General features: G+C 33.7%; 2 protein-coding genes across 4 annotated transcripts in view; one reads left to right on the top strand and one right to left on the bottom strand.

Moving 5' to 3' along the window:
* mmp17a (matrix metallopeptidase 17a) overlaps positions 1 to 14,191 on the top strand; it is a 232,811-nt gene that overhangs the window by 149,690 nt on the left and 68,930 nt on the right. For all 3 annotated transcript variants that reach the window (XM_087300976.1, XM_087300975.1, XM_087300974.1), the window contains 2 exons: positions 4,218 to 4,350; positions 6,778 to 6,913. In XM_087300976.1, coding sequence (XP_087157102.1) covers positions 4,311 to 4,350; positions 6,778 to 6,913 — 176 coding nt within the window. In that variant the 5' untranslated portion in view covers positions 4,218 to 4,310. The remainder of the gene's footprint in view (positions 1 to 4,217; positions 4,351 to 6,777; positions 6,914 to 14,191) is intronic.
* LOC147838808 (uncharacterized) overlaps positions 1 to 14,191 on the bottom strand; it is a 483,811-nt gene that overhangs the window by 405,799 nt on the left and 63,821 nt on the right. The window lies entirely within an intron of this gene.

Genomic DNA, 14,191 nt, shown 5'->3' with positions numbered 1-14,191 from the left:
CAATTGCAAAATTAAATTAATTTATGGAATTTCATTTGATTACAAATGTATTTGAATTATATGAGTTTGGCACCTGTGACCTAAAGGTTACAGATTTTTAGGTTATTAGCTTGGTTCACTTTTAATTTAACAGATTTTTTCATATTTATTTAAATAGTGTATATATAACTATACTTATGTTTTATGTTGGGAGGTTGGTTGGTTTTGGTTTTGGTTTTTACCGATATACAAACCAAAAATATACCAGTCAATTTCTGATCGGTTCTGAATGCAACATAAAGGCAGGCATACCTGCTGCAAAATCTGCTAGTTGGAAAATTGTATGTTCATACAAACAGAAAAAAATATATTGGATTTACTCAAAGTCCTTTTACGGCAACTCATTTCACTCAGCGGCTATCTTTTAAATACCTCTGAAACATCAAATTCTTCAAAACTGTTTGCCAAGCAAACGATTACATTACATTTTTGGAATCTCCGGTAAAATTAAACAACAACGCTCTCATAAGTTTTTTTTCTAATTGTTAGAATCAAACAAAATCTGCAATTTTTCAGGTTGCACAAACTAATGTGCATACACACTTGAAAGGAACAAGATCATGACACCAACCTCATTTATAGCAATGTTAAACTTTTTTTATTCTCTTAATAATGCTTCATCTGAACACGCTGCTCTTGAGAAGAAATTCACTAATTGGTCTTGATGGTGAATCTCCTCCAGAAATGACAGCTGTTCTTTGTTTACAAGTTTGTGAGGCATTTGAGTAGTTGCTGTCTTGTTTTGTGCCTTTGATATGATGGACTCTACCTCATGTTTGTATTATACAGGTTACAAAACCAGAAAACTTTTGTTTTCAAGTGCACTTGCTTCATTTTAAAAATCGAGATTTCAGGCTTTGTGTGGACAAATTTCTTATGTCTGTAAAGCAAGTATTTGCTGAGATTCAGTGTGTTTGTTGAACACAAAAACTGTCCTGAAAGCACACATCTGGTACAAGCTTCTTGCCCAAAGAAACATCCGTCTATAGTGATCGATGATTGGCTACTTCATTCGCCATATTGACCATTACACTTTTTTCCTCCTCAAAACTATATGAGTGGCTTGTCTTGTTTATTCTTGAGTCTTTGATTTACTACATTTTTTAGGGCTTGTGGCTGAATTTAAACAGATTAAACTGAGTACTGTTCAACAGGTTTTTTTTTATTCAGCTCATATAAATTATTTACAATCACTTACCTTAAAAAAAAGTAAATCCAATGAATAGTTTTATCAGTGTACATCACGAAAATCGTTTGGATATAGTGATTATACAATTTCATGATCTGGTGATTTCCAAAGCAATCTCCTTTTACAAAAAAGTTTGTAAATTTGGGAGCTTATACTGTAAGTGCCTCTCATAAGGTACAAGCCACAACAATCCTAGCAATAATTATTTCCAAACAACTTTCTTTAATGGGAAAAAATCATATACAATCAAACGAAAAATCGCACTGTGTATCTGCCCATCTAATTTTTGTATTAACATTATTTATGTATATTTTTGTTTGAGACATCAAACTAATTCCATAATACATCACAGAAGTCATTAGATATGCCACAAATGAGATAACAATCTGGTTTTGGTTCAGCCAGATCCACACTGTACTACATTATTTAGGCTAATATTTTGCTGTTTGTGATGCATTTTGAAAAATCCTACATCCTTTGATGAGCAGTTTGATTATTTTTCTTCAACCGGCAATTAATGGCCATTGCAATCAAATGCAATTGTATTTCATTGTCATTAAATTGAATTGCGGTGTCAGCAGATTTGCAAGTCCTGCAATGTAAAACGAATCATCAAACATTAAACAAGTCAGAGCATAGAATTTGACAATGCAAATAGTGTCACAACAACAAACCATTTTATTTATTTATCCATTTTTATTTTCAAGACGGGACATTGTGGATGAGCCTTCGTCCTGCATATGTCTGTTTTTAACAAGACCCGAGTGTCAAAGAGGCTGGCTTTAATGCCATCTGAGATCCTGCAATGTGGCATGACTTACAATATAGCAGACGTGGTGTTCTTACAGTCTGACAAGTAAAAGATTGTTATGAATCGTACTGTGCGCTTCAGTTAAAAAAGATCCATGAAATACTGGCAGGATGGAAAGTGACATTGCGGACAAAGGAAAATACATTTGAAAAAGTGTGAAGCATTTTAATTAGACTAGTGCCTGTTCTGTTTTTTAATAATCTGTCAGGTTTTCTGGTAAGAGGTGAGTTCATCTAAGGACATGAGGAAAAAGTGCAGCATCTGCTCAGAGCAAATCATTTGTAAAGTCTGCTTAATTATAATATTTTGTGATGAATTTCTATTAGCAAGTTTAATATTTTAATCTAATATAAATCAGCGCATTCTTCCAGTTAGGTTTGTGGCTGTGACCAGATTTTCTCAAATTACAAATAATAAAACTGGTCCACACTTCATTTCTTGAATATACAACAGGAGATAAAAAGAGAAACGTTTCGGCTATGAGCCTTTGCAGGGTAAAGATTCTTTTATTAATCAAGTTTAACAATTTTAGGCAGTTTACCCTGTACATTCTCATACAGAGCACAATTGTCATTATAGATAGCCATAACTACAGTATGTCTTGAATACAATGGGGGATATTTTTGAAACATTTACATTTATATTTAGTCATTTAGTAGACGCTTTTATCCAAAGCGACTTACAAATAAGGACAAGGAAGCAACTTACACAACTATATGAGCAACAATGAATAAGTGCTATAGCAAGGCAAGTTTAAAGTCTAAGAAGGAAAGTATTAGTACTTTTTTTTTTTTTTTGGTACAGTTAGTGTGATATCCAGAGAGGCAATTGCAGATTAGGAAGTGAAGTGGAGACTAAATAGTTGAGTTTTTAGTAGTTTCTTGAAAATAGCGAGTGACTCTGCTGTTCTGATGCAGTTTGGGAGTTCATTCCACCAACTGGGCAGATTGAGCGTGAGCGAAACTGATTTCTTCCCTCTTTGGAATGGAACCACGAGGCGACGTTCATTCACAGAATGCAAGTTTCTGGAAGGCACATAGATCTGCAGAAGTGAGAGCAGATAAGAAGGAGCAAGGCCAGAAGTCACTTTGTAGGCAAACATCAGAGCTTTGAATTTGATGCGAGCAGCAACTGGCAGCCAGTGCAAACGGACTAGCAGCAGACTGACATGTGCTCGTTTAGGTTCATTGAAGACCACTCGTGCTGCTGAAACCAATATAAAACTGTTTTGAACTAATTTTGGTATTTTAAAATATAAGAAATAGGGTGCACAAGTGTTTCCTATCTTGTCACATTCATGTTGGATTAATAATTTATTCAGTATTTCAGTTCAAAATCCACAAATTTAATTTTTTATTTATTTATTTATTTTTTTGTTTAGTAAGTAATGTGTATTTATATAGCACATTTATCATGGACATACATCCAAAGTGATTTACAATCATGGGGTCTCCCCACTCCACCACCAGTGTGCAGCATCCACTTGGATGATGCGACGGCAGCCACAGAACAATGCTGCCAGTGCACTCACCACACACCAGCTATAGGTGGAGTGAGAGACAGTGATAGAGCCAATTCAGTGGATGGAGATGATTGGGGGGCATGTTGGGGAAGGGCCGATGTAGAGAATTTGGCCTGGGGTTACTCCTCTACTCTTTACAAGAAGTGCAATGGATTTTTTTATGACCACAAAACAGCTTTTACTGACTCTTACTTATATTGTCCCCTTCACTATACTGGGGCATTATGACTCAAACAGACCGCAGATTGAGCACCCCCCTGCTGGACACATTTCCAACAGCAACCTAGCTTTCCCATGTAGTCTCCCATCCAGGTACTGACTAGGCTCAGCCCTGCTTAGCTTCAGTGAGTAACCAGTCTTGGGCTGCAGGGTGATATGACTGTGGCAATAATGAGTTTAGAAGATGTTACTGTTAGTCATTTAACATTCCTATGATCAAGTAATTATTTAATATTCTACTTGTGACGTCTACTCTTTTGCAACTAAAATCTTTAAAAATGTCAGTGGATAGTTTTGATTATTGGGGGAACTATATGTAATACAAATGCATAACAAATTGCTGAGGGACGAATGAAAATGCACAGCATGGAAGCTTTTGCTATACTGTGCCTGCTGCCTGGTAGATGTCAAAAAATGACATCTGATTTCTCCCACAGGACTGGCTGAGTAAGTTTGGGTATCTTCCACCCCCTGATCCCGTAAATGGACAGCTACAAACTAAAGAGGCTCTGACGAAGGCCATCAAAGCCATGCAGAGGTTCGGAGGCCTGGAGGAAACAGGAGTGTTAGGTTTGTATGGTGTCATTTTTATACATGCTTTTATATTAAAAGGATAGTTCACCCCATAAATGAAAATCCTGTCTATATGTTGTTCCAAACCTCTGAGACATAGGGACCATTACTGTCTGTGTAGAATGAGAGAGCTCTAAGATGTTATCTAAAATGTCATAGTTTGTGATCCAAAAATAAAAGATTTCAGGAGGTTGAGGGTGAGTAATTAGAGGTCCCGATAAGTGCTTTGAAATGTGCAATTTTTATTTGATGTTTGACAAAATCTCAACTGAAACATAAAGTCAGGGCAGGGCATAGCCCCTCCACTTAAAAACAAAAAGTCAATAATGTTTAGTTTTTTCACTGCTCTGCACTGACAGCAATTGTGCTCAAGCACATCACATGAAAACCAAACAAGAAGCATTTTGAAGGGGGCGGGACATGTCAAATACTGTAGAGCATTTGAGTGTTTGAAAAATTTGATGAGAAACTGAAGTATGAGGTGGACTCGTTTAGGGTCACATCTATGAAACTTTATTTTAATAACAATAAATTTTTTTTTTTTTTTTTAAACCAGAATTTACCGTTTTATTTTTTGTTTAGGTTTAGCTTTAAATCCCTGGCCCATGATATCCTTGAATTGTTGATGGATACAAGTAGACTGACCGATTATTGATTTAATAATAATACTAATAATAATAATACATTTTACTTCAAGAAACCCAAGATCACTGTACAACAACATAGACATTATGATGAAAACGATCCCACCAGCTCGTCTTTAGGGGGAGAGTTTGTGACGGATCAAAAAATTATAGCTTATGCTTTTTTATTACTATTAGTCTTTATTGCCATTTTTGAACACAGAACATACAGGAACAATAACATTATAGTATTTTGACATCAAAATACAATATTAAAAGAAATAATGAATACAACTATTCAAAGACAGGATGTAAGGCTTTAAGATAATTAACAGTTCTTTTTGCTTTGTTTTTATTTATTTATTTTTTTATTTTATTTTATTTTATGGTACATAGGTAATGACCTATTTCTATTTAAAAATCAGTAAAATAGTTTTTTTTTTTCACTGTCCATTTACATTTATGATAAAAAAATCCATATGTGAAATTCCCAAATTAGAATATACCAAATGTTGAAGTCTACTGTATTCTCATAAAAAAATTCAAACATCTATTTATTTGAATTCCAATGCAATAATTGTACTTTGCTCAACAAAAAAGAAAAGTTCACACCAAAATAATTGGGCAAATGATAGCTTACTCGCAAAGCATGTGCAAAGTGATGATTGTTTACAGTGCCAAAAAGTCCATCCACAGTGAAGGTATACAAGTGCAAAACAAATAAAAATCTAAAAAGTACCACAGAAACAACAAACAGAAAAACCAAATCAGAAAAATATACTTCAAATATATCTACAAAAATAATAAAAGCAGTGTATATATATATATATATATATATATATATATATATATATATATATATATATATATATATATATATATATATATACTATATAAAAATTTTAAATTGTACAATATATACAGTTCAATAATTAAAATATAAACTGACAGTCTAAAAATAAAGAAGATGATAAAACACAAAGACAAAATACAGAATGTAGTTGTGCAGTTATAAACTAAGTTATTTTGAACAGATTTCACCAGATTTCACCTCATAAAACATAAAACACAAATGAAAATGTTTAATTAGACTGAAACTGTATCCTAATCAGTCTGTGATTTAGTGCATATGAGGAATTGACACAATGCAGAAATAGTATATTCAGTATTTATTACTTTAAAATGATTGTTTTAGGGCACATACGAGATGTGTTACATAAATCCCTAATATGCACCTTGGCTATTAGAAAGCAAGGCGAATTGTGACACATGCTCCAAGTACATCAGTTAAACAGAATAGCATTAAACATACACTGGAAATAAAACTGATTCATTCAATTCTCAATCACACAAATTCACACAATATTGTTGTCCCTGGCTAGAAACTATTTTTGTTTTATACGTAGCTAATAAATAATTTAGATTCTGCAAAAAAAGGCTACATTTGTATTTATTTTTTACATTTTTATAGCTAGAAATCATCAGCTAAAACTTGACATTACACTTAGAAAATATTGCGTATACTGATGTCAGAGCTGGGGAATATTCTGGTTCATTCTTGTTTTATAGATATAAATCATTGATTTTTATTCTTATTATTTGTTACCAATAAACATTGATTATTGATATATGTTATCCGAGTTTGTTAATTATAAGCCAATATCCATCATTCTAACTAATTCCAATTTTTTTTCAGTCTTATATCCTTTGAATTATTTACAGAGAGAGAAAAGCATCATCCTCTCTGCATTCTGCACATGCATCCGAGTCTGTTTTTATGCATGTATGTGTTTCCCTGCAGACCAAGCAACCCTGGGCTTAATGAAGACCCCTCGCTGCTCGTTGCCAGATATGTCAGAACCGGATCTGTCAGCAGGCAGACGAAAGCGAGCTCTGGCTCCTCAGAATAAGTGGAACAAGAGGCATCTTTCTTGGAGGTACATTCGCCCGTATTTTTTTGGGACTCAGACCGAGTGATTCCTGTCAGACACGTATGAGATGCAGACGATACATTTCAATTCAATATTTGCTTAAATTGAAGCCTCGGTGGAAGTAAGAGATGATGGAAAGAGACTGAATTAGTGATGCAACAAGAAGTCAATTCGTGGCCAAGGCTGAAAAATATTCAGCTGAAATTACAGCATTTCACTGCCGTTTTCTCTTTTTTTTTATGGTTGACATGTTGATGCATCCTTGGATAACATTTTGATTTTACAGCTTGAAGATACCAGGTTAGCTGCTGTTTTAAAGTTGTAAAATAGTTTGTTATATACTGATTAAATTTTAATTAAATCTGAATTAGAGTTTTTTTAGGGCTGTAAAATAGTTGGGATTTGTTCCTGTTTTCTAGTATAGAATACAAAGTTCTGTTTATATTTTTGCTTGAATACATTAGGTTAGTGGGCCATATGGTGGCTCAGCGGTTAGCACTGTCTACTCACAGCAAGAAAATCGCTGGTACAAGTCCTGGCTGGGTCAGTTGGCATTTCTGTGTGGAATTTTGCATGTTCACCCCATGTTGGCTTGGGTTTCCTCTGGGTGCTCCTGTTTCCCCCACAGTCCAAAGACATGCGCTATAAATGGATTGAATAAACTAAATTGGCTGTAGTGTATCTGTGTGAATGAGAGTGTATGGATGTTTTCCAGTACTAGAATGCAGCTGAAAGAGCATCCACTGTGTAAAACATATGCTGAATAAGCTGGCAGTTCATTCCACTGTGGCGACCCCTTATGAATAAAGGGACTAAGCTGAAGGAAAATGAAAAAAGTGAATACATTATGTTATAAACTGGTTCATATTCTGAATTATTTGCTTATATTTAGATTATAAATATGTATGTTCGGATTTCATGGCTAGAAATTCTGCTTCATGTTATAGTTATAAACAACATATTTAGATTATTATATTTATATTCAGATTATTATGCAAATAAAAACAAGAGCTCATGTTCAGACTTGTATTTTTTTTTTATATATATTATATTATATATATTATATATATATATTATATATATATATATATATATATATATATATATATATATATATATATATATATATATATATATATATATATATATATATATATATATTAATATATATATATATATATATTAAAAAATGGCTAGAAATGAGTTTGATTAGTTATTTTTATAATTAACTGGAGAATATTCTGATATATTATTTGGTTGTAATGGTTAAGTTTTTTCGCAAACAAAAATAGGATATGTTATCATTTAAATTCAGATTTGAATTAGCTAGAAAATATTATTGTTTTCATAGCTAGCAAATATTGGTTTATACTCTTTTATCTCTTAACAAATGTATCAGTATTCTGATTTAAGAGTCAACATTTTTATTTATTTTTTATTTTTTGACAACAGAATATTCAGCTTATTGAGACACATCTTGTGATTATTTGCCAGTAACTATTGTGTTGTGTTTTATCTGTATAACTCAGGTTGAAGTCTTTGGGTTCTATTTTTAACGATCTAAACCAGGGGTGGTCAAACTCGGTCCTGGAGAGCTGGTGTCCTACATAGTTTAGCTGCAACACTAATCAAACACACCTGAACATGCTAATCAGTGTCTTCAAGATCACTACAAATCTATAAGCAGGTGTGTGTGATTAGAGTTGGAACTAAACTGTGCAGGACACCGGCCCTCCAGGACCGAGTTTGCCCAAACCTGATCTAAACGCAAAGTCTAAAGCACATGGTACAAAAGCATTAAGGGCGTCTGAATCCACTTTTGCTATTTTATGTATGGAAAAATACGTTCTGCACCCTGGCGCATGGTTTAATAGGGTTGTGCTTATTCTCTTAATGAGTTATGGGTGTGTTTTGAGCATAACGTTCAATAAACCAGAGTCTTATCTTCCATTTCTTTTAAGAGTCAGTAGTGTATTGCACATATGCTATATAAATGGCAGACTTCGAAAGTGGAAAAACTTAATGCTTCTCTAGCTAAACCAACCATAATTGTAAATAATTCCTAAAATCAGAGGGCAATAATAGTTGGATAACACTCATGTAGAAGTGTATAAACCTAACCGTAAGCCTAAACTGAACAAAAATTTTAAATGTATCTCTTAAGTCGGATTGGCTGATTGGAATGTTGATCCAGGAACATGTCTTACTTGGTGAAACAGGTTAGGGTACAAAGAAACTGTGAATTGTTTTCACAAATATCGGCCTGTTCTGATGTACTAGCTGCAGTCATAAATGTTGGTTTATAATCCAATTTGATTGCATAAGAATAATGTCTTCTGCTGAAGCTATGAAATAAATATATTCAGATTTTATGACTTGAAAATATTGTCTTAAACTCTGATTTATATTCTGAATTCATAACTAGAAAATATTGTTTTTATAGCAGTATAATACCAGTTGACATCTTCATCTTCCACAGAGATAATATTGGCTTATATTGTGATGTTATCAGTGGTGTAGAGTATAGCAGAGAAATGTCAGAAATCCCTCAATGCAGACTGTTCCAATTTCCATCTGAGAAATCCGGCTCCTGAACACCACGGCTTCTTGAGGCTGTCTGTTTTGAGGAAAGATTGACAATGTGAATGTGTCTGTTCTTGAAGCGTGTGTGCGTGTTGTGTGTAATACTGGCTTTTGTTTACAGACACTTGTCTTGGGTTTTATACCGTGTTCTTCTTCTGTTTCTCATTACAGAAGCCCACTGTGATCTCACTCTCCGTGTGTTGTCAGTCACACAGGCATACACTCCTACTATTCAAATTGTGAAATACACCCCTGGCGTGGATTTAATTGGTAAAACATCAATGATTAGACATGTTTAGAGTTGTTTCATGACCTGGTGAATTAAGTCCCTGCACACGTTCCCCAGTGCCGGGAAATATATTACCTCACAATCAATATAACATTTCCATGAAAAATTAATCCGCTTCCTCAAGCACACGGCTGAGAAACATGTTTTTTAAGGATTTATTTCAGATCAAGGGGATGCTTTTTTCCCCTCTCCATTTATGGAAGATATTTCAGCCCTCATTTAAATGGCTTCATCGACATTCCCTGACATTTAAATACCTCATAAAATAGCTTGATTAGTGCTGTTTTCCTTACTTAAAAGTGGCAAATTCAAAGCACTTGTCGCTTTAATAAACAAAAATAGACTTTCAAGCGAGTGAAGAGGGACTAATAATAAGTATGGTTGGTCCTGATTCACAGAAGACATTTTTAAAAGTTTATATATATATATGTAAACTTTAAAAAACTTTATATATATAAACTTTTAAAAATGTCTTCTGTGAATCAGGACCAACCATACTTATTATTAGTCCCTCTTCACTCGCTTCAAAGTCTATTTTTGTTTATTAAAGCGAGATATATATATATATATATATATATATATATATATATATATATATATTATACAACAGTTCTGTCTAGTTCTTGAATCTGATTGGCTGATAGCGGTGCGATATTTTGCCAGTAACATCATACAAAGGCCTCTTCACCCTTCATATCTGTGTATTACTCTGCCGACATACAACCAGCAACAGAGAGATGCTACAGTTTGACAAATATCACTGTTGTTAGACAACAAAATGTACTTTTGAGGCTTTTTTAGTCGAGAATGTAGTTGTTTAGATTGCAACTATGCAGTTTATTTGTAAGAGTAACGCCTATTTTAAAATATTTACAGTTTCTGAGAGGGCTCGTCGGTGACGGTTGACGTTTTCTATCCACAAGAGGGCGACAAAACCACATAATAAGCCCTTATGCTTGAAAGATATAACAGTCTGATTTCTAACTACAGCAGATCATATCAATATTAAACTGGTAAGCACATCTGCCAACACTTCCGTTTTTCATGTGTGTATCCCGTATTTCAGACCAGTCTCCCGCAACCATCCCGTTTTTATTTCTTCCTGAAAAACTCCCATAATTTCCCCCACCCCCCTCTTTGGTACAGTATGTAAACTAAACTTTGGTACAGTACCCGATCGAAGCGGCCATCCAAAACCCGCTGCAATCAAGTCAATCCCTCTCTTTTGTATGTTGTGGTGCTATATTTATACTGATTTGCTCGCATATCAGAAATGTGTGTTGTGTTGGCAGATTGAAATAAGCAAAGTCCGCACGTGTTTAGCAATTTTCCTTATCGCAAACACAACAGCATGCTGATAGTGAATTTGTTGTTATTTTTGGGATTAATTATTGTGAAATCCCGATTGCAATAGAGAAGTACTGTAGACTGTAACACTACTGTGTAGACGGATGGCATTTCATGTCACGTTCAGCCTTATAATCTGATAAGGCTATATATATTCAGATAATAATCTTAGTGTGCGCAAAATCAGCAGTTTTGTCACGGCCTTTGGCATCGTGCCAACGGATGCCTCCCATCAGTGCTGATATACAGCCATATCACATTGCTACTCGTGTAATATTGCTCAAATACAGTTGAAGTCAGAATTTTTAGTCTCCTTAATTATTAGCACCCCTATTTATTTTTTTCCCCAATTTCTGTTTAACGGAAAAAAATATTGTTTCAATACGTTTCTAATCATAATAGTTTTAATAACTCATCTCTAATAACTGATTTATTTTATATTTGCCATGATGACAGTAAATAATATTTTACTAGATATTTTATAGACACTTCTATATAGCTTAAAGTGACATTTAAAAGCTTAACTAGGTAAATTAGTCTAACTAGGCAGGGTATGGTAATTAGGCAAGTTATTGTATAACGAGGGTTTGTTCTGTAGACTGTGAGGAAAAGATTTAGATTAAAGGGGCTAATAATTTTGTCCTTAAAATGGTTCACAAAAAATTAAAAACTGCTTTTATTCTAGCCGAAATAAAACAAATTAGACTTTTTTTCTGAAGAAAAAAACATTATCAGACACTTTGAACATTTCCTTGCTCTTTTAAACATCATTTGGGAAAAATTTAAAAAAGAAAACAAAGAGGGGCTAACAATTCTGACTTCAACTGCGTGTATATATTTATATATATATATATATATATATATATATATATATATATATATATATATATATATATAGTGCTTAGCACAGTTGTCACGATACCATTAATTAATCCTATACCAGCTAAAGTAACACAATACCAAGTAGTATTGTGATACTGTAATTCTTAACTCAGATTATATAGAAAATTGTCAGATGTACTATATTTTTTATGTTAAAATAGGCCTACTTGAATATAATTCATAATTCCCTTAAGCTAGAAAAGTATTCACTTTTATGTTTTTCCCAAACATTGGAATTATAAATATGAAGGACATTTTCACTGTATTTCAGATAATTTAATAATTTATTATTCAGCAGACAGTCTCCTTTGTTTTGTTTTGGCTGAAATAAAAGCAGGTTTTAAATTAAAGTTAACACTATTAGCCCCTTTAACCAATATATAGATTTTTTGTAATTAGCTAGAACAAACCATTGTTATACAATGACTAAACTGAACTAAATATAACTAAAATATTTTGTACTGTCAACGTGGCAAAGATAAAATAAATCAGTTATTAGAAATTATTAAAACTATTGTATTTAGAAAAGGGGCATCACGGTGGCGCAGTGGGTAGTAGCACAATCCCCTCATAGCAAGAAGGTTGCTGGTTTGAGCCCCGGCTGGATCAGTTGGCATTTCTGTGTAGAGTTTGCATGTTGTCCACTTGTTCGTGCGTTTAATTTATTGAATAAACTAAATTGGCCGTAGTGTATGTGTGTGAATGTGAGAGTGTATGGGTATTTCCCAGTGTTGGGTTGTGGTTGGAAGGACATCTGATGCTTAAAACATGTGCTGGATAAGTTGGCAGTTCATTCCGCTGTAGCGACCCCAGATTAATAAAGGGACTAAGCCTAAAAGAAAATGAGGGAATGAATGTTGAGAAATGTGTTGAAAAAATCTTCTCACTGTAAACAGATATTGGGTAAAATATAAAATAATTAATCACAGGGGGGTTAATAATTCTGACTTCAACTAATTCAATAAAAGTAGTTTCCTATTTATTGAAGATATTTTAGCCCTCGTCTGAATGTCCTCATTAAAATTGCATGACATTTGCTGTACAGGCCTCATGAGATGATCTTGATTAGCTGTTTTCCTGGTAAATATGTCACTTTAAAACACACACACAAAATATATGTTTGGTCTAGATTCCCAGAAGACATTTTAAACAGTGGATATTCTGGTTCCCATTTACATCCAAACTACAGGGGGAAAAGTATAGAAGTTAATAGGGAAGAGAAACATTTTGATCAACAAATGTATCTTTTAAGCTCCTGGGAGAAAAGAAATGATGCTAATTTGGAACAAAATAAGAGAAATATTGAGAAACTATTTTCAGATTTTAGTTTGCATTATAGTTTTATAGTTATAGAAAACAGTTTTACACAGATTATTGTAAAAACAAATTTTCTAAATTGTATTCTTATTATTGAGGCTAAAATATATTTATTGAATATATCATTCCTTGTCTAAATGTCTTCATAAAAAATTCATGAAATTGAATTTACAGGCCTCATGGGATGATCTTGAATAGTTGTTTTCCTTCTGGGAAAGTAGCAAATTCGAAGTGCTTGTCACTTCAAAATGCATTAACACACACACACACAAAATATGTTTAATTTATTCTAGATTCTTAGAAGACATTAAAAAGTCTATATAGAGTTTCTACACTACATGACAAAAGTTTTGTTGCCTATCCAAGTTTTAGGAATTACAAATAATAACTTGACTTCTAGCTGATTGTTTGGTATCAGAAGTGGCTTTTATGATAGGCAAAGACCTCTAGATTACCAAAATAAAATATGATCATGCCTTGATTTTTAATTATTTAATCAGGACAGTGAGGTCCATGGCCGGATTAACCAATGGGGATTATGGGCACAGGCCCAGGGGCTCGTGCGCACTTGGGGTCCCTACGAGGGTGGGGAAAAAAACAGCGATTTTGGAGTTGGACGTTGGAATGAGCTAGTTTAAGTGATTTCTGCCCAATACCCTTTGATTGACAGAGACAACACAACTAAAGAGAGCATCAAGTGGCAGTGTGAGTGGCGTAGCTCGTAAAGCACATGGCAACATGTTTTGACACGATCGATCATGAACCCGGTTTGAATCCAGCCTCTGATAAACTCATTCTTCTTTTTCCCCTCATTACATATCAGATTTTTGCCTACTCTCCATCATGAGGAAGACAAGTAGGAATCA

Source organism: Danio rerio, chromosome 21 (assembly GCF_052040795.2).
Source record: "Danio rerio strain M-AB ecotype USA chromosome 21, GRCz13ab, whole genome shotgun sequence".
Lineage (NCBI taxonomy): Eukaryota > Metazoa > Chordata > Actinopteri > Cypriniformes > Danionidae > Danio > Danio rerio.
The sequence above is the reverse complement of the archived record's forward strand: the minus strand, read 5'-3'. Positions and strand labels throughout refer to the sequence as shown.